Here is a 27,031-nt window from a genome sequence, read left to right as displayed (position 1 = left end):
GGCACACTTGGAGCAATACTACCCTCTATTATATATATATATATATATATATATATATATAAATATATTTATAAACTTAGGTTTTAATTAATAATACCCAAACAAGAACATGCAACACGACACCTTGGGAGCTGGAAGAAATAGAAAACAAGGCAACCCTTGGGACACTATCACAACTTTTGAAAGAATGCTTGGAATACAATCAAAACCTAAAAACAAAAAAAAAACTTTGTTGCTATCTCAATAACTGTGGACACATTGCTAACATAATTTGACTTACTAAATTTTTTAATTGCAAACCAAATTGGATCAGAAGTCCACCAAGGCAACAAAAAGGCTTATAAAGGTGTGATAGTGTTCCAAGTGTTGCCAGGTTCTTATTTATTCTGCTTCCAAGGTGCAATATTGCATGTTGCAGTTTAAATAACAATAAAATAGAAGTATATATGTATATGTATGTATGTATATATATATATATATATATATATATATATATATATATATATATATATACATATATTGTTAGGGTGATGCAGTCGGCAACAGAAATGACAGGACAGTACACGACGATAGAACAAGCAAAGGATTTATGGAGGTGGAGCCAGCCCGTGGGGCCTGGCGTGAGATGGTTGTGAGCAACACTGCCCGATCATCGTTTTCACCGTCCTAACAATATATATATATATATTTTTTTAATGGTAATATTGTTTCAAGTTTGCCTTGTTTTCTAAACTGTTGTTCACAAGGTGTATCACAGGTTGGTTGTCAGGTAAAGCTTCGAACAATAAAAATATCCTATCTACAAATTATTCTTATGGGTGCTTATGGTGAGCACCACATACTTTAAAATGCCTTTTGCTATGAGATGTGTAGCAGGTTGGTTCATCTCTTGTTCTTCAGAAACACAGATTTACAGGGGCAGGTCACAATACAAATGATGAGTGAAACATTACAGATGTTGCTTCTCTGTCTTGTAAGACCGGAAGTGAGATGATCGTGAAGTATGAATAAAGATAAGCCAGCCATTAGGTATGTGAGGTTGGTGCCTTTCAACCTTGTGATCGGAAATGGTGCACCAAAGATGGTCTGTGTGTGGCTTGTTGTTTTAACATCTGACTTCTCACATCTGAAGGCCCATAATAAGTCACCTTAAAAAAACAAAAAAAGGGAATAATTAATGCAGCTCTTCTCAAGACCTGTGTGTGTTGTCCATTTTTTGTTCCTAGTCTCGGGTGTTCGCAATGCTGGGTTTAATTTGTTAACACCAACTACTCTGGCTAAATTTCTGTTATTAATGCTAAAGTATGGAAAGCCAGTCATTCATGGATCTTGTTATAATGCTATTGTGGACACATTATGAAAAAAGAATTACTGGTCAAGAGTGGGCTATTATATTGACTTCAACGGTTCACGGAGTTGAAATATGCTGAAAGTTTCCTTAATACAGACTACCTTCAGACATTCATTCTCTCCCTTCAACAAGCATGGCAGTTCACTGTTGCTCTTCGAAACAATTGATGCTTCTGAAAACCTGACGAAAAATATCTCCCTGGAATTGCTGCTACAACAGTTTCCCTCTTTTTGTATAAATTTAGCTCCACAATTATTTTTGCAGTATGCTTTAGCCAATACCATTCTACTTGTGGTTCTGAAATATGGATGTACTTGATCTTGAAACAAAAGATGCCATTCTGAAAGAGCTCTGATCATAGTCTACAGAACGTGCAAGCTGACCAAAACAGCCAGGCGAACAAAACTGAGAAGCAATTTCTACTTACGGCTTTTGGAGGAAATGCAGTGTCTGTGTAGTCGCCGGTGTTGTTCGCATACTTGTAGATATCTTGAGCCTCGTGCGCTCGTGCTGATTCACTATTGTCCTCCCAATTGCGGTCTTGCTCATTGTTGGACAAAGATGATGCCGTCCGGATCTCTACCTTGATGTCAGAGTCTCCCGATGAGGCAGAGTCCGACTGCTTTCCCTTCTTTTCCGAGTTGAAGTCGTCATCTGCGTAGCCCAAACATTCATTGAATAAGTACTTTCTGTTCCGTTAGTATTTTACGCTTCTAAAATATTGAACCTAATGATCAAGCTGAAGGAGAAGTAAATAAGTTTGAGGTTTACAATCTAGAATGGTGTGTCCTTTCCACGAGTTCCTTATCAACAAAAAATTTTTGGTATGTGGTTCAATTGAGAGTTCAGTGGGAACATGGGAACACACAGATAAATAAGCTCAGCTCTGAGCTATCCTGAGCCATGTATGTATTTATTAGATGAGAAATCTCATACCCTTATGGCTAAAAGTGTACATTATGCATTATTTTAATCCAAACTGTTTGATTGCATATAGTATGCAGCATGACGTTGGAAACAAATTATAAAACGCTCATCATATTACAAAAAAAATATAGAACTATTTAAAAATTATTAAGGTAAGCCACAAGATCTTCCAACTGAACTGCTCTTCAGCATATGTGGCCTAGTTAAAGTAAATCAAATTAACTATTTTATATCGTTACAGCTAAAACAAACAAAAAACTCTTTGCTATTCTATCAGAAAACACAACCTATCACACACTTAGACATATAATCAGACAACCTGCTAAAATATGTACCAATTATGGAAGACAAAAGAGAAGCTTCCAAGTCGCCAAAATTCTGAGCAATACAGAAGCTCTAATAGATTTTCATTGCCATATACTCCAGTTCTGGTGGTCAGTGACATGGTGTTTTAATATGTATGTATTTTATATTTAATAAATCATGTCCATATTTCCATCTTGATGTGTTAAAAATATGTTTCTGACTACTTTGATTCCATCTTTCTTTGTTAAAAAACGATGTGTGATAATTGATTGATCCTCCTTTTTGTTTATGAGTTGTGTAAAACTTTATAGTTTACTTTCTAATTTTCTTTTGCAAAAAGCTATGTACCCTACACTGATATGCTATAACTGTAAAAGGGACCTCGTCAGGCATCATGCCTTTAGTCTCTGCCTACCTTTCGGTCAATCGGGAAGAGAAAGAATAAATAAAAAAAGGAAGAATGGTGATATGCTTAGAAGCTTAAACCACGACATGAAAGAAATGTTTTTTTTATTTAATACATACTACGTTGTATTTTGTCATAATATTGGAAGTGTGAATAATAATTTTTGTATTAAAGGGATCCTATTAAAAATGGGCTCATATCTTTGTAACTTCTCCACACGGAAAAAAGAGAAATGTCAACGTTAAATCTAAGCTACTCCCTTTCATTCACACTTTTTTTTTCTTTTAAGCCTATTGGAAAGAGAGTTTAGACAGTATAATAGATGTCAGGATGGATTTGTAGAGTATTCCTCAATATTTGCTATGCACTGTGACAGTATTTTCTTAGTTTTTGAATGATAACTTTGTGTCGGTATTCCTTGTCACCCAGTTCAGAGGGTTTACCAATTACATACATATATCAATAAATAAGAGAAGGAATAGCTAAAAAAGAAGCAGTCACTCAACGTGCAGGGCAATGCAAAATTTACATAAAAAATGGATACAAGTAGCTCCCAAGATATCAAATTCACGAGCACAGAAAGAAGGAAAAATTACATTCTACAGAGGATTGTTAAATGATGTATTGATATTTTAGCTGATGTGTGTGATTATTTTGAGCACTTCAATACATTCTTCGGCAGAAACAAATACTATAAAATAACATTAAAATGAACTTGATGCAAAATATTTATCTTCCTGTAAAACATTTCCGTGATATTTTCTGCAGGTTACCTGTATCCTCTCATAAGTAGGTCATTGAACTCTGGTGCTTTCAGACTAGGAACAAAACATTATCATGCCTGCCAACATATATAAAATTGTGCCTCATATTTATGAGGATGGCCAACATGGCACTGTAATCATGGTTAAAATTAGATTTGGAATTAAATAATATGCTAATTTTGCATTGCTTTAATTAAATATTTAAAACTTAAAACATACCTGGATAAAATATTTTTTTTATTATTTCTTGACAAGCCACTTAAGGACACCCAACATACGAGACATACATATATTATTTATCACAAAAATGTTTAGATAGCCAGACACTGCAGCGTTATTGAAGATTTAAGAGCCATATTATTCTCCCATCTTATTTTACTTACACCAAAGTCTTGAAGTGCAAGTTACCTTTCAGAAAACATTTTATAATATAACGTCAAACTAGTACAATCTTAGTCCTAATTATGTAAAATATCAAATATTCTTTTGCAGTTACGAGTGCACCGGTACAATCTGTCACAAGTTGCGTCAGGCATCTTGGTGTGCACTGCAGCGACTGCGGATGTACTCAAGCCTTGAAAGATATGCACTAATCAAAAGAGAAAGGGACAGGCTCACGCGTCAGATTATAAAAGCTCGCGCTACAGGACAAGCGGTGTGACAATATGTTAGTGCCCTGTCACTTGCCTTGTCAGTAAAGGTCAGCGTGCTTGGTTGTAGATCAGAGAAGAACAGTGTGCGCAGATGACTCTACAAACATGTGCCGTCCATTTTAAAAGTTGTTTCCCTTCTTTTCTTTTGGTTCGCACAAACTTTGTGTTTATACGCCTTGTCAGATCCATTAAAATTCAGGTGTAAGTCAGCGCTGTGTTTGTCTTCCGTCTACTACTCTGTCCGTGTCCCTGCGCGGTTTCTCCCGTTAAAATGAACTATCAACTAGCCCGTTTATCAACGCTACTAAACTAAAAAGCATCATCTTCAAATATATAGGTGCAACTTCTTACTGTGTCCAGTAATGACTTTGACCAATATTGTTGAATAGTAATCACCCTGTTTTCCCAGGTTCTGTTTCCCTGCAACATTACTCATATTGTGGGGAAGCATAAGTCAGTTCCTTTATGTTCAGTTCGTACTGGTGCGACCAAATATTGCGCTGCCAGAGTGCTTCATTACTCTTTCCTTAACTGTCTATTTGCAGAGACATGATCACGTTCGTACATACAGTCCAAATATAGGGCAGAAAAGCTACTTTGCATAGCATTGAGTTTTGCACAAAATGCATTTTTCACATAGAATTTTCGAAATTAACATCTTACACTTCAGTTGAAAAGGTTAGTATTCAAAGTTTTGTGTTCCAGCTGGGCAGTGTGCAATTGCGTTTCTATAACCCCGAGCTAGTTCCTCAAGCATACATTTTGGAATTTCTAACGGCCAGCAGAGGGCGCACGCTTCCCAGAGGACAGCACAGCGACGCATGTACAAGCAACATAGACGCCATTCGTGCATGCACTGTCGGCAGACGATGTGCGTCTCTTAAAAGAATAACGCTCACATCCCGCAATACTTGGCATTAAACGGCTGACCTAAGCGAAACACGGAAGCAGTCTGCTTCGCAAACGGAGTATATGTATGCAGTGCCGCGATATTCCCAGATTTATGTTTTCAATTTTACAAATAATTCCTAAACAATGCTAGAGAGATAGAAACATACCTTTAACGATGTTCTTCTTTCGCAAGCAGAGGATAATAGAGATGGTCACGGTAACAACAAGCACAATACCTCCGATGACCCCGGCCAGGATGATCAGCATAGGCAGATTTTCTGCGGGTGCCAAGAAAGAATGGCAAAGAGAAATGAAGAAAAAAAAAAACATTAACACAGGAATGCTTAATGAGGATCCGAAGCTCCCCTCTCGCTACGCCTCGAGACATCGGGCAATTAGGGTTAGCCGCGCTGTGCGGCCTTAACGAGAAAAAGATGGCTCAAATTATTCCGGAAGGACTCATTTTCATCGACAATATTTTTATTGTGGTACCAAATATGGAATAAAAAAGGGAGGCTGGTGATGGTTTTCAGCAACCCAAAATGATAGAAACAAAAGCAGACGATTCGAAGGAGAAGGCTTAGCAAAATACACACACCAAGGAAGCTTCGTGGCTTTCCTTCTTCTTTGAGAAGCCTCAGAGCAGCAATTAAAATTGCCGTGTAATTAAAATCAAATTAGCGCGTCAGACGGACAACAGGCAATTCTTTTTCGAAAAACCCTGAGAGGATAATAATTATCTATCCACGCGATTTTGAAGCCGACTCCCCACATTTGCTAATAAGTTGCGGACAAAATTTCTCGTTAAAAAAACAAAAAAACAGCGATCACTTTACCTAATTATCTTTTAAAAAACAGACTTCCTCAAATTTTATTATCATTCTGTCCATGACCTTGTTTTTCGTATTAGCATAAATTGAGAAAAAAAGTTATGATAAATACCGAAGTGGCCTCTTTCCACTACATGCCTATCTTAACTAAATGTGTTGTTGTCTCGTCGTATTGCAATGTTTGGACAGTTAAAGGTTACAAACTGCACGAAAGGCGGCAAGCATGTAAGAAAAACAACACATGGAAAGGGTTACGTAACTCTGTATAACTTATCATTAGATATGACATGCTGACTTTCCTTTACCATTTTGGCCTTCATTCAAAGCTTTCCTTCCAGAAGCGCGAGTCCTGCCCTTCACGTCAAACCTTTCCCATGAAACCTGCTCTCTTTACACGAATAGTCTTTAGTTTAAATGCAGCATCATCACAGTCCAGCCTTGCACAAATGAAGTGTAGTGACCGGAGAGCAAGTTATAATGTGTGTATGGGGTCGTGCTTGTGTAAATATGTAAAAAACATACTTTCGCACTACATAACACTTTTAATGTACAAGGGCGGAAACCGGTTTGCGCAGCATTGCAGCAAATGAGCGGCAGCGCGCATGACTCGCGGGGATTTCGTTGGGTGCGATTATGCACTCATAAATACACAAGAGCTACAGTACACTTTTTTTAATTGCCTGCTGGATTTAAAAGTCGAACATTGAGACACATCACTAGTCCTCTCGGGTAATATGTAACCAGGAGCTTATGAGACTCAGTTCTATGAAGTATCGCACAGCGATGCTAAAGAATAACTGTAGCGCAAGAAATGCACCCATAACTCCAACAACCTTGGCACATCATTTCTCAGACAACGGAATCAGTAGGCCCCATAAAACCGTGCTTTGTGTAAGCTCCAAATAAAAATTTGACTGACCGGTTTGTTTCACTCCTGGAAAAACATTACAAAAAGTCAATAACATTGTGCAGAATTAATAACAATAATTGTGACAATAGCCTATCTGATGCCGAGTTTTGAGTAGTAAAATATATGGTATTTTAGGTGTCAAGCCAATGTACCACTTTTTGATAAAAAACTATACTATTTTTAATAGAAGAAACAATACTACAAAAGACTGAGACATGTGAGATCTAGTGAACCATTTGTGAGGGTGAAATGGAATTTGAATAGCCATTTAAATTGTAACTTAATAATTCTAGACATGGTTCTCATTGAGTATAATACCACATTATTATTTTGCTTTGGTCCTGAAGTGATCCCTGGCTTAAGCCAAAAAGAAGTATCAATTACCTCACTATGACTACTACGAAAGCAGGTAGTACTGCTAAGCCTACCTTTATTGATATCAGCACTGACCCAGACAGTAGTCTGGTCACATCTAAGACAACCATTTACAATTACTGCATTTTTTTTATCCTGATGCTTTTGCTATTTCTCAATAAAACTGCAAGTCAAACATTAGGACCGAAACTATCATAAAAGCAAAACCTAGTGCAGTCTGCACCAAAACAGCTAGCATTCATCACAAGCATTACAAGTAATAGCACTACCACAGTCACGATGATAATTTACGGCTACTTAAATTACTTTCACTGGCACTTATACTGAACTCGACTATTTTGGTATAGTTTAGCTCCTGAACAATATCATCCTTGTTTCAGTTATTTATGCTACGTCTACCACAACTAAAATTTAGATAAATATTTAGTAGTGGACTTATCAATAGTAGTATTTAATAGTGGACCTATCAACACTACTATCAATAGTAGTATTGATAGTAGCCCCACTAAGGCTACTATCAATACCGCTATCCCTATTATTGTGTAATATGCTGTTGGTGCAACTCCAAGTACTCTTTTGTAATACCTTTAAAAGTTAATTGGACAAACATATATCAAAAACAAGCTACTCACTTTGTTTGCGGACTGTAATGAGTCGGGTATCGTAACCAAACGGATTCCAAACTGAACAGTTGTACTGTCCAAAGTCGTCCTCTTCAGCATTATGAATGATCAATAAGTTGCGAAGCCCATTTGAGAGTGGCTCTTTGATGATCTCGTATCCCTGGTTGTTGTCAATGTCTACAAGCTGCAAAACAAACAGAACGACACAGAGTCAACAACAAGTGTGATTGAAGGGGTCTGCCATAGTAAAAGATAATGGGTCAATGAACGATAAGTTAAGCAGAAGCTAAAATGGGAGGCTTTCAAAGAAAAGCCTTATCAGAATGTAGTCACCGTATTTACTCGAGTAATAGCTGCACTGCTTATGAAGAAAGCCTGAGGGTTCGCTTTTCAGTGGACCAGACAGATTGCCAATCACCGCGTTCGACAGCATGATTCGAGCTGTTTACAGGACAGAAATAACGTCCTCGTGCCAAGATACCATCTTTGAAGATTGAATTTGTATAGAGAATCATATTCTCGATCAGGTTATCTGCTCTGTTATCTGCTCTGTTATTTAATGCGCAACCCAATGATTGGTTGTATACGTGTTCTGTGGCAACGCAGATGCAAGCGCTTTGTTCATAAATAGTGCAACTATTACTCGAGTAAATACGGCATTATTACAAAAACTTGGCAAGTCATATTGGTTCAACAGAAAAACAACAGCATGAATGTTCTTAAAAAAAAAAAGTCCTGCACGCCGTCGGTAGAAGTGGCGGTGCGACACTGAGCACAGATTTAAAAATAAAAAAAAGTGTCATCCACATCAGTAAAGACGTCTTTGTACCCGCAACGGCATGCATCTTTCGCGCAACCAGCATCGCATTAGCGGGCGTGCTCGTGCAACGAAAACGACGGGCCCCGCTAATCGCCAGTGTAGAGCTTCCATCCAAAGGCATTGTCCGCGCTGCGTTGACACCCCAAGATGAATCTGCTCGACCCGCACAAACGCAAGTAGAACAAGAAAAATGCGTAGACCAAACGAAGGAGGCACGGACGGGAGTCGCCGAAAACGAATTGGGACAACGGAACAACACTGCGTCCGGAGCCCACGCAGGCGTCGCGTCTCCAAGAGCCCCCAATCAATACTCATTAAGGAGCGTTTCGTCATCGTCAGGGGTTGCTTCCTCACTTCTCTATCCCCGCGTGTCCTCTATCCCCACGGCGTCCTCTATAGGATTGATGGCAGTCTTATCTCTGCCGCCTGTTCCCCATTCGTCCGCGGACCCGCACTGTCCCCCTTCCTTGTCTTCGACGCCCGGTCAGGACCAAGTCATTGCTCTCGTTCAGAACGACGAATCTTGTTCCGAGGGCTCCCTCGTGTCGCGCCGTTCTCCTTTTCTCTTGGCGAGTTCAAGTACTTCGTCCGGTCCCCCTCCGGCCAAAAGACCGGTGGCATTATATAACACCCCGCGCAAAAATATCGGCAAGCAGCCGGCGCTGGACGCGAGAGGCGCTGTCTCGACCCTATCGCAAATTGTAATGTTTCGAGTCGTTTTTTGTTGAGCCCCAAGAATTACCTACCTGGGGAGCATGTCGCAGCAAATTCTAATAACAGGCTTGGGTGCAATTACCACGTGTCATCCTTACTTTCAGAAAGAAATAAAGAAATTACAAACAAAAAGAAAAAAGAAGTCACACAAAAGAAGACCAGGTTTCGGGGGTAATTAAGCTATCCTCCCGGGAGTTTTGGAACGGACTGTCTGTCGAGTCGGCTCAAAGCGCCCCGGCACATGGCGCACTATACTGCCGCATTACGTAATAATCGCCGCATAAGCGATGCAAATGAAGGGAGCGCGGGCATGTGGCTGCCTTTAACGAGGGTCTCACTTGCGTCATGACCTGCCAGACACAGCAAGAAAGCGAGCGTCGCCGATCAAGCAGCCGGACCAATCGAAATGCAACCGAAAAAAATTCTACGGCGGAGAAAAAAGGCCGCCGTCTGTGATCAAGGGTTAGCCGCAACGTAAACCAGCCAATATGCGCCGACTGAGCTCGCCATAAGATAGGCGCGTGCGTGGTGTTTACTTCCGTTGCGCCCGGAATTCTTTCGTTTTCTTTATAGACGGCATGGAGTCACGCATGCCAGCATCACCAAAGAACAGCAATCTGATTATATTAAACGAATAAAAAAATGTGCAGAATATATAGGCGTCACCATTACGCCAGCCATGCTTCTTTGGCCTCCACCCTCTTTCACCTACAGGCTGCTGCAGACCTATACGCGGGTAAATAGGCCTTTGATTTCGGAACGAAGGATTGTTCATAGGGGTTGAATATATCTTTCTCGGGATGCCTAGTTTCGCATCATTGCCCGCTTATGACCTTACGTTAGGCAAACGCTCCCGGAAGGAAAATGTTACACATTATAGTCGATACGAGCATATAAATGAGAGAGTTTGTATTAGGAAGCCGTTACCGGTAACTAGTAAGCAAGTGGTAGCCAAGTAGTTCTATTATCATATGTTTTGATTGTCTGGGTTTGTGTGACGAGGGTTTTAATAGGGATGAGTTTGTGGCTGGAACAACGCTCAAACGGTCCCAAGTGACACATAACCAGACAGTGACAAACGATAATGATTGAAAAGAAAGACGAGTGAATTTCTTGTAACGTTATAAATGCCTACCTCTCCTTGAACTGCAGGAGACCTACTGCAAAGAAAGAGTTTCCCGAGAAAACCACTAAATTTTGAATTCAGCATCTTGAAAATCCGAGAAACAAGAACAAAAACGAAGCTCGTTAAGTTGCGCTGTTGCTTCCTATAGACAACAAAAGTGGGAGACGGCGCAGATACAGGCTCCTGGGTCTCGGGTTCTCGAAATTTTGAAAGCTAACCAGCTCGCCTGCAAGTCTTTTCTTTTTTTTTGTTACTTTTAGTTTAGGCGTGGCCAAACCGTCAGGTTTCCGGTATGCCTCATTCAAGCAGTTTAAAAAGTGGAAGTATAAAAAACAGTTAAAAAGCACGGTTATAGAACTTGCATAAAAATGTCTGGCTTCTGCATTGCTTTCATCTGCATATAATTACGACAAAGTCTCCCATCCGATTCGCCGAAAGCCTTGTCTAACATTTCTTCCACATGTTCAGTCAGAAACCTTTAATACTGAAGGCAGGTACAAAAGAGGTCAAGCAGTGCATGCCAAATAAAATGTGCAGAGCAGGTATCGAGCGCAGGTTCACCCCTCTCCGAAATGGAACTTCATCAAACACCACGCGTGACACGAATGTACCTTGTTTCTCTTTAAAAGAAAGCTGAAGGAATTTTCAAGATATTTGAGTTAGGAGCGGACTTCTGTGACTTTTGGTCCCGCGAAATCAGACATCGCACTTATCCCTGGCCAAAATCAACGTCAATCGCGTTTCTCTTGATCAATACGCAAAGAGATCGCTGCCGCCTGTGATCTGTCCAGAGCACCTCGAGGACATTGACGGCATCCCCGAGACAGCTTTAAGTGGGGAACAAGGGTCATCTGATCCCACTGATGACGTCACTCTTGCCTGTTCTTCCTCTCTGCTCTCGTACTCTCCTAGCGTCGTCACGCCGCGAAGGGGCCGGTCTACTTCGAAATTTAGACTGCCTATTACGACGCTCCTACTAACAAGGTCGAAAGAAACTTAAGATAAGTAAACTCTTAAGGGGTCTACATTACAACCTTTGAAGTTTGTTCGAATTCAATAACTTTTTTAGCTTCCTTTCAAGCTCTGAGCGCAGCGGACGGTAAAAGCGAATTGATCCAATCGGGCGGCACCAAAAGTTTATCGTCACGCCGTTCGTTGTCTTTGTCCGTTCGCTATATCCGGTTTTACCGGTCACGCAGAGGAAATGCGCAAAGATCATGTGCGTTTTTTTTTTATTGCACCGCGGTTGATTTGCTTTGCCGATGACAGCAAATGCGCCAAGACATCGATATCGAATCCTAGCTTCTGCTGCATTCGGACCTCGTGTCAAAACGGTTTACTAGCGACGCGTCTCGTGGGCGAACTTGCCTGGGTGTTTCTAGACCAGGCCACACGGGTCGGTGGCGGCACAGATGTGATGACGCACTCAACCCGGACCTCCTCGCCTTCCACGCCGTACTGGGTCGTCGGGCTCTTGACCTTCGGAGGACCTGACGAGAGTAAACGACAACCGTCTTTGCGCGAACAAATCGGGCCCGACAGCTATGTAGAGGGACACTCGGAGAAAGCACCAACATGCAAGAGGCGCAGATTTGAACGGCATGTGAAAGTATCTACAATATCGCGTGCTCTCTTCGAGTAATTGAGTACTCTTTTTCCGGTAATACATTTTTTTTCTCATCATTCACATTTCGGTTCTCTAGCGAGAGTTAATCATACTTTTAAGTCAACGAATTTCTCGAAGAGATAGAAAAATAGAAACTAAAAGAGATATGAATTTTCGGCGCTCGTGTATAATATCCCACCGGTGCGTCAAATGAAGACGCTGAGGGGTCAATATACTGGAATGATGCGCCTCCACCCTAAGCGTATCTTAATTAGCGACTCTAGCGAGTGCAGCGCCGAGAAAGCCATTAATGCAACGGCGCACGAAAGCGCGCGCGCAAGAGGGGCAGAGAAGGGGCACCTTTGACGTAGACGTGCACGTCCTGGGTGATCTCAGGGAAGCCCGGCACCGTGGCCCGGCACGAGTAGCGTCCGGCGTCGTGCGAGCGCATGGCCGGGATGACGAGCGTGGCCTGTTTGCCCAGCACGCGCTCGGAGCCCTCGTGGTGCCAGACGATGTCCGGCTTCGGGTTGGAGTCCACCTCGCAGTGCAGCGTCACCTCGGTGCCTTCCTCGGCCGCAACCGTCTCCTCGGGCTTCTTGAACGCCGGCCGATCTGCGCGTCGCCCCGAGGCCGCCAGAATGACTCTCGGGCTTTCGGCTCGGCGCCTTCTTTGCGGACGATTCGAGGTTGTACGAGAAACCATCGTCTATGCAATCGTTGACAGCTTAGGAAACGCAGAACGAGGCGTGTACCGAGCATCTGAGCATCGCTCCGTACCCCATGCGATTACAGAATACACCGATCAATAATTACTAAGAACGAACCGAGAAGTAATAATCGAGACGACAAAGAGACGCGCGCTGCGTTTTCTTAAGTTGTGAATGACTATGCGCCGACAAACTGAGAAAGAGGAGGAGGTGAGAGTGTGCAAGGACGTCAGGACGCCGAGCTCTGGTTGCATTGATTAGTGGGTAGACCGAAAGCTGGCTGCCCTTGTCTCCACTGCACTAGGCGAACGCATTGGATTGCCGAAGCTAAACGCCGGACGCCGACCTACCGCGTCTGAAGCTCTGCGCGTTTTGCAACTAGATTAAATTATTCCTCCTTCTTGACTAAAACAAAAAGTAGGTCACTTTTAGGTACACTGGGCTCATTTCAGTTTACAGCTTGCACTAAAAATATCCGCTAGAAACAAAATGTGCGTTAGGAAATCGCTGATCATTTTGAACGTCAAGGGTAGAAACGGTAATTATAGAATCACGCAAAAAGCGAGACATTAATTTAGATACTCATGATTGCTGATAACCCTACCGAAAAATCCGGTATAACTTTTCGCTATCCGGATTATGGAACCGGAAATTTATCTGGAATCTATCTCGAATCTAGGTTTTCAGAAATAACTCCTTTGTCTGCAATCTGAATTTCGGGTTTCCAGTAACAAATTTCCGGTTCCATAATCCGGATAGTGAAAAGTTATACCGTATTTTTTGGTAGGGAAGCGTCACCACCTTTGAGGAATGTTTCTTTCGATTGTGTGTTCTTACGAATTTCTAGTAAACCCTAATAAAATAAATGAAATATATTGGAAATAAATAAAATGGAATGTAAATTTTCCCGCTGGGGGGGGGGGGGGGGGGGGGGGGCAACCCATAAGTGTGATGCCAGGCATATTCAATGTACTAGCCTACTAGGGCTGTCGATTTTTATCGAGACCATACACACGCTGCTGTAGTCACTCTCTGATATTTTTTTTTTTCATCCCTAATAATTGCTGAGCAGGTTGCAACCTCACTCGCCGGCGAGCGTCTTGAAGGTGCATTCTACAGCGTTAAAACAGTACTGAAATACATGAACTTCGAATGCGCAGACGACAATCTTACGCGCCTAACCCTGCTGGCTTTAGAAAATGGAGGACATATTTAAACACCATTGCGCTGTCTACCATTAAGTTTCACCTACGCAAAGCGAAGGAAGACATCCATCGATATAAAGTACTATAGGCTGATCTCTCATAAGCGCCAATCCTCCTGTATAAACTGTGCTACAAACCGCAAAAGGATCCCTCATACTTCAGAAACAATATTGTGTTTAAGGAGGGACATTAAATCGAGCCCTCTTAATCGAACGCCATCTACATAAGGAAATTCTTAAGCGCAAGTAAGCCTACGGTAAGCCAGAGTATGTTTTGCCCTCGCTCTGCACAAGAGGCTTAATGCGCAAACAAGTGGCAGAAAGCACAAAACAAGCTCATTGTAACATAGACCAAACAAATATGCTCTCGCAACAAATGTATCTTTGTCACTACACAGATCATTGGACATTAGTAAAAAATATTCTTGAAAAAACAGCAGCGGACTCAGCTCATTTCGCCACTAGCCGATTGTGGAGAGTGAACAAATGTTTCCTTTTAAAAAATGAATTTCACTGATTTTAGACTATCAAAATATTAATGGGGTTGGTGCGCCGTGGTCTGTGTTCTATTACAATAAACATACAACTGCGAATTCACGTTACTTCCAATAAAGCAATAGTGGGCTTACAATTACTTCCCAAAGTTTTCGGCTAGGTCAAGGGAAGGCCCGGCAAAGTAATAAGGTTACTGTTGGGCCGATGCGTAATTTTCAGCACCGTGCGAAGAAAAACGCGATTAATAACACAGCGCGAGACGCGATTTGTCATTAGATTTGATGATGCATATCAGCACTGGCGAGACAATATAATGCTAATTTGAGTTCCTCTATCCAAATGCCTGAGCACGTTCGCTGAGCACATTATTCGGAATTGCTGCGAAGCCAAGAAAAACGAAGAGGAGTTTCCTACTCATGTCGCATTTTTATCATTCAGAAATATAAATGATCTTCATCCCTCGGCAGTGCGGAGGGCCCAAAGCAAGCAGTTGTAAGTCCGCAATCCCTGCCTATCAATTCAAAACAGAATGCTGACATAAATTATAAACGAGTTGGTAGGAAAACGATTCGTGGCCGGATACGTTATTCCAGAAGCCAGGCGATTCAAAAGTTATCCAATCCGTTTAAACGTCGTAGCTTGTTTCCCGCAGAAACCGGCCGATGCTTCGCAGACGCCTATTTGGGGCCAGAAAAAGCTCCCTAATCAAATTTGGCGAGCTCTTTTCGAGGCCTCTTCAAAAGAAAAAGAAAATACCAGTCTCAAAGCTCTTGTATGTAGAAATAAAAAGAAATGCTGGACAAAAATAGCGATGTTGCGATTTCAAATGAAGACAAAATAGATTCAGTAAGCAGAACGAAAAAAAAAATACACGCAAGACCTGCAGGAAGCAACTTTCAAAGAAAGCTGGGGAAGTAAAAAAGACGCTATATACAATACGATCTAGGGAGGAAAAAAAAAACGATTCCAAAATAAAAATGAAAATAAGGATCCCCAAGATCTCAGTCTAGTCTAACGCCTCCTTCTCTGTTTTGTGTTTTAGGTCGTCGAATGACTCTGCGAACATGTGCGTTCGTGCCTCCGTCCGTGTACTGTGTATGTGCTGGGGTGCGTAGGTTTTACAACTACAAAAACAGAGGGGCGAAGAGTTAGGAGACGGTGACATTTTTTTCATTGGTATCATCCTGCTAAAAGAAATCCTTTCGGGGAAGGATAAAAGTGCCCAAAGGTCATATGAGAATAACAAATAGCATAGAATGTAGGTCAAATCACAAACGGAAAAAAAGGGAAGAGGAAGCAGTGCCATAGTAGTAAAATGTGTCACCTGCCCATCGCATTTTGAAATAAACAAGTAATGGCAGTTAACTTGAGTGAAGGCAGAGCGCAGTCTGAGAAATTTTCAGGATTCAAATAATTCTATGTTCATTTATCAGCAAGTGATATTTTTCTCACATTGTCTATTCTTACACGTTTACACTGTAATCGCATATTTTACACCCTGCCGGCTAGTCTACCTGACAACACTGTTTGAATATGCGTCATAAACTGATAAAAAATATGCACAAATTGAAATCTTAGCCACCAAATAAGCAATTCCGAATTCGAAAGAGCTATTTCTGACACGAGGATTCCGTCCTGTTATTAGGACCCTCCACCTGCTTGCGAGGAGCTTTCACTTTGTATACAACTTGTGGCGGAAAATAAATATTTAAATTTAGATGAACGTGCTCGGTAACCTTGTATCCGCATAAGCAAGCACCTTTAAAACAAAGCTTAAATTTTAATAACCTTTCATGACGTCAACACAATATCTATCTGAAGCCACGCCACCAAGCGACGAAGACCTTCTAAAAACGGGAAGCTCACGCCTGTCAAAATTCACAGCGAAAACTTCTGTGGCCTGGAAAAAGAAACGTGAAACAAGTGGAACAGGGATTAAGTGCGCACCGTTCGAATCAGGAATGTAAGACCTCATGCGTCGTGTATTCAAGGCTTCCTCTTAGTTAGGCAAAGCGTTAACTCGGCACGTTTTTTTTTGTTATTTTTTTTATTAATTTCTGGACAACAACTTTAGGCGTGCTCATACACGCTTTGAAATGTCGCCATGACCATGATGGTTTCGAAACGCCGGGTTACGCTGAGCGTGTGTAATGTTTTGCCGAGGGAAACGACCTAGCTTTAAAATAAGGAAAACACTGTGCGCAGAATTTTGAAAGCGGCGTTCAACGTCCTGTCATACCACTGGCAGCAGCAGAATTGAGTTCACTGATTCACCAATCGACTTCAAAAAAAAAAAAACTTCCTACTTTCAGTTCTATTATTGTGTTGCTAGACTTTCAAGGGTACGCTTGTAACCATGACACCCCAAGAAATCTACCAGAAATAAGCTTTCTCTGTTAACAGCATCACATAAGGCCGTCGGTAGAACGACCTATGGCATTCGATGGGCTGCGACGACTACCCTCAGTAACTTTCTGAATACGTACATGTATAATACCTATGTTTTATAAGACGTTTAAAGAAATTCGCCCAAAACAAATTGAAATAATCGGGAAAGTCGCTTACGTGGAGGGCTCGCGAGGAATCAAAATAGCGCGCTGATTCGACAATTCTTTCGTTTAGATCTCCTAGTGGGTCAGGTAGAGAATACCTACACAACATGGTGTTTGCATAGATTTCAAGAATAACTTTGACTACGAGTTGGTCACTCACAGTGAATGTTGAGCGTGTGGGTTGACTTGGTCGTGCCGACATCATTCCGGGCCTCGCAGGTGATCGTGTCTCCGTTGAAGTTTCGCGTAACCCGCGGCAGCACCAGTTCCGTCGTGTGGTCTCCTGCGATGATCTCGTCGTTTCTAAGGAAACAAAATACAGAGAGAACCATGAGAAAATTGGCATGACAGGCCGACGAAATCAAATTTTATGAAACGTGCTCGAAACAATACATCATCGTTTATTAAATGTCCGATTATCAATTAGAGTAAATAAAACTAAGTTCGCTTAACTAAAGCCGCGTCTTGAACAGCCCAGTAACAGAAGCGCGACGAACATCCTTTATCATCCGTCGAAAAAAACAAAATCAAAAGTTGTAAAAACTTCAAAACCATGGCGGTTTTTCTTTTTTAACGATGTAAAAATATATATATATCGGCGCGCGTAGATTTTGTATATTTAACACGCTTTTATCGTCAAAGCAAGAAAAGAAAACGTATAATGCTGAACGCGCCACATAAAACCATCGCTCTGCTGTTTCTGATATTTAACATTAAACGTTACTCTGATTGCTGCTGATCGGTCACCAATTTTCCCCAATCAGCTATTTGACTCCGAAAGCGACAGCTTCTAAAACGATGCCGTTACTACCTTCTTCAAAAGGCACTTGGTGCAACCGCAGTCGGCGGTGGGAAAGCAAAGGAACACGTGTGCACATGCGAGCTTGTCCCCTTCATAACAAGATAAATGTATTTCTACGTATAAATCATAGCGATAGTGGAGAACGATGCGCATTCCTTTATACAATGAGTGAGTAGGATCCCACCTCCCAAGCAAACCAAGATCAAGGCTAAGTTCTAAGGGCGAAAGCAAAACGTGATCCGGACGTAGGGTAGCGACGTCCGGACGTAGGGTAGCGACGATGTTCCGGTGGACGTCCGCACCAGAAATAATAAAAAAAAGTATACCAGAATTAAAGAGCAGAAGGTTTCAAAGCTCGAAGGAGGAGGAGGGAGGGAGGGGGAGGGGGGGGGGCGGAGTATAAAGTGTTCGCGAGGACCTGCCGCCGCAGCACTCGACAAGCTCATCGGCGTCAACGCCGCCACATCCACCGACGCAGGGGCCTTTGTTCCGCATTACCGGCCCTCTCGGCGCCCGAGTTCTTCCCCGTCAAAGAGCGGAAGAAGCCCGCAAGCAAACGAAAGAGCCGTTCTTGATCAGGAAATGGATTCGAAGGGGGGCTGCACCCGCGATGCCGCGTTTCATGCTAAGTGTGCGCGCTTCCTGTCGTCTCGTTTCACCTGAACCAATTCGCAAAGACGAAGAAGAAGGCAGGCAGCCTTCACAAGTCATTGTCCCAATCGTCCAAATGCCTTTTTTCGGAAAGGAAGCAAGGACGGCCGCGGGAAGAGGGTAAAAAGAAAGGAGCGGCAATTTTTGAGAAGCAACCCCATTGTACTCTCTGGCGGGCACTCTCCGCGCGCAGAGAGACACCGGAAAAGCGGGCCGCGCGGCGCACTTTGAGTGTGTTTATGTGTGTGTGTGTGTGTTTGTGGTGCGTTCATCGCGGAAATGCGCCTGTCGCTTCACGCGTCACGCACAATCAAAGACACGCGACGAATTCGGATCAATTGCGTAATTCTAAAGAGCGAGCCAAGGCATTTACTACTGCGACGCCTTCGTTCCCGAGTTCCTCAAAGACAGGAGGATGAAGGAACAGAAACGGGTTGGTGCAAAAAGCGCCCCGCCCGCCCCGGCGAATAAAAGGGATTCGATTTAACGGAGCACTTAGGAAGACTTTCTGAGGACACTCGGTATTAGAAAACGTGGTAGTCCTCCTGCGGTGGGAGTGGCCATTATTCTGCCAGCTCTGGAAAGCGGTTATGTGCTTTCATAAAGTGTTTTTTTTTTGTTGTTGTTGTTGTTGTTTTCCTCTCTTAACTTTCAAGCGTCCGTCAGTGCAGGACTGGATCGATACAAGCACCTTGAAGCAATGTTATCAAAGAGCTCCCGGTACAGCTAATTTGTGCTCCATGCGTTCAACCACACCAAATAGGCACGCGAATGTAATGTTAGTAGGCGTGCCATTGCACGTACATGCTCGCCCACAAGAATGACGCGCGAGGTGTGACCCAGAGTCCGTGCGTTAAATAATGGCCGGCGGTTTTACTTAACTTTGTTTAGGGTTTGGTATTCTTTGTCGAGGAAGTGTATGGTGTTCATATTTAGGATCAGGGGGCAAAATACAGTATAAAATTAAGCGAACCAGTTTTTTTTTATATAACCTTTTAGGGCGAGTTTGGCTTATAGCTATGATGGTTTCGGCAATAAAAATAAAACTGAATTTTGATTTATCCATCATACCGTCAGACGCAAAAATTCAATTTATATAAAAAAAAACATTCGGGCCACAGATTTTATTTCAGGTTTCCTGATACGTGCGGCTGCGCTTTTACTTTAAATATTGCTTATTGTTTTGTTTTTACCACTTCTTCCTCGAGATGACACACGCACAACATGACTCTGAACGTAGTAGGTCAAGTGACCAATGGAGCGCAAGGAGAGCGACGGGTGAAAATGTTACAGGGGCAATTCTGCCGTGATAGAAACGTACGAGAAGTGTCAGTTTCCGTTAAACAGAATTCTGCATTATAAATATTATGTATACAGCGGTGAACCCGAAACGTTCCTACTCGTAAAAAAAAACAGTGTTTACATTTCTCTGAAATCAAAGGCTCTTTGAATTGAAATAAACAATATAGTACACCCACTCTCTACCACCCTTCCCACTCCCTCCTTCCTGCCCCGTAAACCATGGGAGGCCAAGTGAAAGACGAAGTGGCTTGTGAAATCGCACGGGGCAGTTTTGGCCGCTCGGTTGGCATTTTTAAACTTCTCACTTCTCAAAAGTTGCAGAAGATATCAGCTTTTTGCGGCAGTAACGCAAAGCTGCTAATCCCTCTCTGAACTTTAAAAAAAGGCGCACGAGCCTAGCATAAGCAGGTGTGAAACCTTAAAGTCACAAGCGGGCTTGAGAAAGGCATGCGCGACATACACACGAACGCAGCCTATTCATGTGAATCGCTGGCGACAAGGGTCACAAAGAACGCTTTTGGCGTCAAAAAGAATTCGTAAGATGCCCAAACGTAGGTCGCAACTCAACGTGGCCCACGAAGAAGCGCTCAGTGTGTTTTTCGTTTTATTTATCTTAAGGGTTTTAGTGTAAACCCGGCTTAACCTTCTCGTCCCTCCAAACAGAACCTCTTTCGCATTTTCTGCAGATTACGATGAGTACCAATGGATCTTTTTCCCTTTTTCCCGCAAGGACTAAACAAAGTCGCAAAAGCTGAAAGAGCGATTGGCGCCAGAAAGGGGAGTTCCGCTACCACTACCGTCTCCTCCGCGACTCGGACGAGTGGTGGAAGGGGCAGCAGAGGTGCCGCGACTCCCATTCAAGACGCCTACCCTAGTTAAAGCTTTCACCCGCTCCGTGAGGAGAACCCGTGCGAGCGCAGACCCCTCCTTCAAAAAGAGGTACATTCGAACAGTTTCTCGCTGCATTGGTAATCGCAGTAGCGGACCCGCAGACAACTGCAACGCACCTAATTTACGCGTGGAACCTATAGGGAGCCTCTCTAGAGAAGTTTCGAAACTCGCCACCAGTCTCGGTTTACGAGCCCTGTCTGTTCGACTCCGGCGGTGAGCTGCGCGCCCGCGCAACAAAGCCGCTCGCGGCGAGGTTCACCTCCAGCCCCGTGCGATTGCGAAGCGCAATTCCACACGGCTCCCTTGAATATTTCACCGCACGTCGCAGCCATTAGGCCACTTGGCCGCTCCCCTCTTTTTCTCTTCTTTCTGTTTCTGTCCTAGGCGGGGCGCGAGCAGGTCGGATAAACTATTAACGGAAAGCGAAACGCCGGTTCTGCTCACGCTGACGCGCACAAACAAGTGAAGAACGCACAAGCAGGCCCACGAAGAGTCGCGGGCGAAAGGCACAGTTAGGAAATCCACTACCCGCAATGCCGTTTATCTGCCTCTGTAACGCGAAATGATAAAAAAAGAAAAAAGTAAAAATGAATGGGGACGAGTGCTAGACACGACATAATGCGAGCTGACTGCCGACGCGAGATACACGCCGAACGAATGTATGGCGCCCTTTCTGTACGCCCCGAAGCAATAGCTCATTACTGAGCGGATAAGCCTAGTCCAAAGTGCGCCCTGAATTATTCAATGCCGCTGCGACATGTGAAGATGTCCCGCGCTCGCTCATGTCGAACGCCGGAGGGCTGCATTTTCAATACGCGTTTAAGGTGACTGAAGGATCCGTTCGTCCATATATGTGCTGCTAATATTCTTTTTCGGATGTTGTAAATTTGTTTCGACAAAACGTTGGTCGGGGACGATTCAGCTTCCTAGAGCCGCCGGTTCGGCTCTAGGAAGTTGAAGCTGAATATTAGAGCCGCCGATGCGGCGAGTTAGTCTTAGCTTCGATCTCGCCGCATTTTGCCTTTTGATTTAAGGTGTGATCTCCCCTTCCAGGCCGTTATTGCCACCTAATGCAACGGGTAAACACAACCTATAGGCAACACAGTGCGTCAGCGTTCGCGCCGTAACGAGTGGAAGAGTTCGGGTATCGCAAATAACACTCGAGCGAGACAATGGCGCCAACGTTCCCCTAGTCATTACTGCAACAAGCGTACTTTAATAAATTCAAAACAAGCCATAAAAACCATTTGGATTACAAAACATTTGTTTACACAGGGAAGATAGATACTATTCAGAACTATTTTGTTTTACGGGAAATGTTTTTTGGCTAGGTTTTCAGACTAAGCGAAGCACCAAAAAGCGTATCTGCGAGTTCAGTTAGTGTGGTTAGTACCACTAACTCCAACAACTCTAACACCATCTCCAACTAACTATATTATCTTTTGAGAAACTAAAGGTATTCAAAGTTACAAACCTCAAAATGATCCACCTACCTTTTTTTTTGTTTTCTTGATGTGCTATTATACTCTGTTTCACATAAAATACGACCTCTGCCAACACTACAGTCCGATCGAAATAACCTAGCTGTGCAAAAAAGTGCACCGTCACGGCATTTGTATGCTTTGCGCATTTGCTAAACTAATTACGACTGCAAAATCCTATCACGTAGAAAAAAAAAGAACGCGAAGGATTCTGCCGCATCGTCTGCGCGTAATGCGGAGGGCAAGTCGTCTGCTTCTATTGCAGGGGTTGCGGTGACGTCAGAAAGACGCCGAGTTCTGATTGGCTCTGATTGAAGGATAGTGGGTAGATCTCGAAGCAAGCTGGTCAGAGCTCGGCGTCTCTTAGACGTCACCGCAACCCCTGCAAAAGAAGCAGACGAACTTGCAGACCGCATTGGTTCAGTCAATCACAGGAAACGCGCAAAGACGATGGGTGCCACGACGATCTTTGTGACGGTACATCTTTGTCGCGGCTTGGTCAGCTCTAAGTGATCATAGCGTCGGCCGCGGTCGGATTGAAATGTAAAACAGGGTGTGGACCTTTGCAGAGCTTTTGAACCGGACGAAAAATGCTGAGACACTGGGCTGCGAACGCAAGCGCGGCGTCTCATATTTCTTGGAAGTGAGGAACTGCGCATGCCAGAACGCCTTCCATAGACCAGTAGACACCGATGGAAGAGCCCAGAGGGCGATTATTGAAGAGGTCTATATCTCGAAACAATTTGGTCGTTAATCACGCGACAAAACGTTTCCATGAGAACGCCTGCGCTGCACCACAACGGATTATTCAACGAGAGCTCGCTCGTGACACCTTCTACACAGAAAAACATTGTTTGGCCAATATATGCACGATCTGTTCGGTGGCAAGATTTGCATAGGCTGGAAATTTGAGTGAACTCTGCCTATGCTCTAACAGCAGCGCAACAATTATACTTCGTTTCACTTTACGTTCAGACGCAGGTGACGGTGCGAACTGAAGGGACCAATCACATGGCAGCAGAAGCGCACCATCATGGCGTTTGACGGGTTTCTGTATGTGTTCTTTTATGGCTGAACCAATCATAACCAAAAGAGGAATAGTGACTTGCGCTTTTGACGCTGCTTGATTGGCCTCTTTAGCTCGTAGCGTCGGCTGCGTCTGGACTTTAGCTGAAACGAAGCTTAGGCAAATGTCTGCCACCCCACCTACAGCAAACATCGTAGGGAGATAATAGGACCGTAACACACCAGTTTCTTTAGAAGATTGTTGTATTTTTGCGCACACCGAAACTTGGATCATATTGTTTACAGTCAATTACGGCCTTGTAGTTTGCGCGGTTCGGCATTTGCTGAGTGGTGTAGTCCACAGATCGTGCTAGAATACCTAAACAGGAATCAGGCTGTTGCTGCTGTGCTTTATATTAAGGTTTTTCTTTCCGATTGCCTGTAAGTTGCAGTAAGGACTTGATGTGTCTGCTTCATCCATTTTCGACAGCGTCATATGCAGCCATACAGCTAAGAAAACAGCGTGGTATTTGTTTAAAGAACCGCCGCATTCCAATATGTGGGGAAGACAAATTGCAGAAAGAAATTCTTATTTGAGCGCTATGCTTCATGTCGTCCTGGACATTACAACGTGTTCTGAATTATGCAATGGCAACGACAATTCGCAAGGACGGAAAATATCTCCCCCTGGAATACAGCGACATAACAAAATGTTCATGCGGTAGTGCGGTATACATGCAAACTACAAATCTTGATATTTCCGATGCATAAACAGGCACTCCTATGGCCACTACGTGCAGTTGGCATACTGCCCAAGCCCACACCACAAATACAGCTTGCCAACTTGAATGCGGTAGCTTAGCGAGAGTTCATAGGAACCCAGAGCAATGAAATCGAAACCTTCACAAAGCAAACACTGGTCAAGTGAAAACTAGACGCGACATCCAATGTCCGCGAAACGAAACACCGCACCGCGTTGGAGAAGCACACACATGCACAGCACGTTTTAGTCATGTCCCCCGCTTTGAAATGCCCAAGTATCGCAAAAAGGCTTAGAAACCCGCACAAACAAAATTAAGGTTCGCAGCAGGAACATTAATTGAAAATATTGCCACGTGCAACTGAGTGTCTTCCAAACGCGCTGGGGCAGTGGCCTAATTGTTGTGACGTTGCAACCATGTGAGCACGGTGCCGTGAGGCCTTATCTCGTCTAGACGCTGCTGAAGCGGTCAGCTGAAGCAGGAGGGCAGAGTCCACGCAGGGCTGCCGTACAGATTACAAGTAAAATAAACGTGTGGGAAGACAACGATCACTGGGAAATCTTCCTGATCGCTCAATGACCCACACATTTTTCTTCTACTCCCACCAAGGCGCAGAAACTTATATTTGGCAAGCTCTATCTTCAAAGAGCTGAGGTGAATTTGTAGCAGTTATGATGCGTGAATTAAAAAAAAAAACAGAAGCGAATAAGCAGTTTGATTAGTAATAGGTTTCTGGAATGAAAAACCATAGCCATGTAAAGACTAAGCCTTTAAGCAAGCGTAGCTACTAGCGTATGGAAATAAACTGCAGAGAGAAATGACATTAAAAAATAATAATTAGCAAAAGGGCATGATGGTTAAATTACGTATTCGCTTCATAATTCTCTTGGTCGTTCAACAGTTCAAATTTACCAAACGCGCCATAAAAAATGAAACAAGATCTGACACTGAAATCTCGTTTTCAAGTTTTCACCGGTCTGAATATGTACTTAGATTTTTCATTTTCTTCATTAGCTTTAGGTAGCTCATAAAAATCTATAAAATTTTTATTGTGGATCTTAAGTTCGATTAGGGATACTCCGTCAATGTCATCAAAGCTCGAAAAGAGTCATGGCTGCCCTAGAAATGAAAACCAAATTTGTTGTTTTGGGTTTTCGTCCCTGAGGCTACGGTGAAGACGGGTAAATATGTCGAGCTCACCTGTACCACTTGTACACGATGTCCGAAGGGTTGGCGACGGCTTGGCAGTGAAACCGTACGTCATCGAACTCGGATATTTTGTCAGACTCCACGGTCAGCGTGATGTCCGGGGGGTCTGGGGGATGAGAAAACCAAAGACGAAGAGTGTGTGAGTAACTTCCATCAAGCTGCAGCTATAGAAATGTGCACTCATAGCAAGGACTTCACTACCTAACTCTCTCCCCCTAGCTCATACGTTAAAAATAGTCCTCCTGATCAGTTTTTTTTTTATTTTCAATGACGTTTCTTTCTATTTTTACTAATTCAATTAATACTTGAAGGATGCAAGGCTACTTTTCAGTACACATACAATACACTTCTTTTTATCAACTGATGAGTCTCATATGCATATTCAGCACTTTCTGTTACAGTAGCGAAATTCTATATTCTGTCAAATCAGATATTAATTGTCACCAACTCAAGGTTTTACTTTAAAACACAATTGCTTGATTGAACCTTTCACAAATAAATACACAGTAACAACAGATTTGTTTTCCAAATGAATTCTGCGTAATATATTCTCAGAACGTATTTCTGCCATGCAATAAAACTATTTTGTGCTCGAATGGCTAGCTATAGTCTCAAATTCGAAATGTCATGTTAGCCGCTCTTTGAAACGTCCAGGATCACAAATTTGAATAATATCTGGACGCGAGATTTTAAGAATGAACGACGTAAACTTCCTGTGTCCTAGCGTCATTACGACAATAGGAAAATGGTTGTAATATTACGTTTTTAAATGGCCGTTCTACGAAACAGGTCCCTTCGGGTAACAACCCAAACAAAAAATAAGATACCCATGACGATCAACTTTACCATTAGGGCGTTTCAGTGAGGCTAAAACATACCTCGAGACAATTTTCATAGAAAGAGGATTTCAATCGGCAGACCCAGCGCGGCGTGCATTCCCCGCGAGATAAATTTCCCAATGCTCCGTGTCACACGCACACGCAAAGGTGCAGGCGGAAAAGATTCAATTTATCGGCACCGCCTCACGCGACGCTACGCCGAGTAATCACACAGTGCGCCAAGGCCTTTTAACGGTCGCTACCACACCGACATAAAAAGGCAGGGCCAGTGTGGCGGGTCTATCTGTTCACTGCTTTTCTCCGCGAAACAGGAAAGAATGCCCGATTTTCTTACTGTTGGGGGGGGGGGGGGGGGGGGGGCGGGTGCCTTTTTTGAACGATCTTGGTATTCGATTCCGCTTCGCTTTACCTCATCGCCGGCAGAAATCAGGTGAGAAATATTTAAAAAAAAATAATAGATACATTCGAGTTATTCATTATCTGCATCCGTTTGTCGACACACTGCGTTCCATTTTCTTTTTTTTTCTATTTATTTTTGTTATCATATACTTCGTTCTTACAAAGCAGGAAGATTAAAATATTCGGGGAATAAATAAATAAAAAAAAATAACGTGCGAAGTAATAAAACAATTATTGAGATTCTGGAAATCCATTTGAAAAACCAGCCGAGCTGCAACTGCCATCTATATTGAAAATTAAACTGTCGGTATCTGTGACAATCAACGCAACAATAAATAAATAAATAGTAAATATATAAATGAAAAAGTAAAACGAAATACTAAGCAAACAGCAACTAAAGTGTGAATCAGATTGTATCTCAATCTCAA

At 42.9% G+C, this 27,031-nt stretch overlaps 1 protein-coding gene across 3 annotated transcripts in view; it reads right to left on the bottom strand.

Moving 5' to 3' along the window:
- LOC8043463 (irregular chiasm C-roughest protein) overlaps nt 1-27,031 on the bottom strand; it is a 225,740-nt gene that overhangs the window by 9,352 nt on the left and 189,357 nt on the right. For all 3 annotated transcript variants that reach the window (XM_042290763.1, XM_042290765.1, XM_029993312.2), the window contains 7 exons: nt 25,357-25,471; nt 17,424-17,566; nt 12,663-12,917; nt 12,065-12,186; nt 8,046-8,220; nt 5,466-5,576; nt 1,779-2,005 (listed from right to left, as the gene is read on the bottom strand). In XM_042290763.1, the coding sequence (XP_042146697.1) occupies nt 1,779-2,005; nt 5,466-5,576; nt 8,046-8,220; nt 12,065-12,186; nt 12,663-12,917; nt 17,424-17,566; nt 25,357-25,471 (1,148 nt within the window). The remainder of the gene's footprint in view (nt 1-1,778; nt 2,006-5,465; nt 5,577-8,045; nt 8,221-12,064; nt 12,187-12,662; nt 12,918-17,423; nt 17,567-25,356; nt 25,472-27,031) is intronic.

This window comes from Ixodes scapularis, unplaced genomic scaffold (assembly GCF_016920785.2).
Source record: "Ixodes scapularis isolate PalLabHiFi unplaced genomic scaffold, ASM1692078v2 PGA_scaffold0__279_contigs__length_252992795, whole genome shotgun sequence".
Taxonomy (NCBI): Eukaryota; Metazoa; Arthropoda; class Arachnida; order Ixodida; family Ixodidae; genus Ixodes; species Ixodes scapularis.
This window is presented reverse-complemented; position numbering and strand designations above follow the sequence as displayed.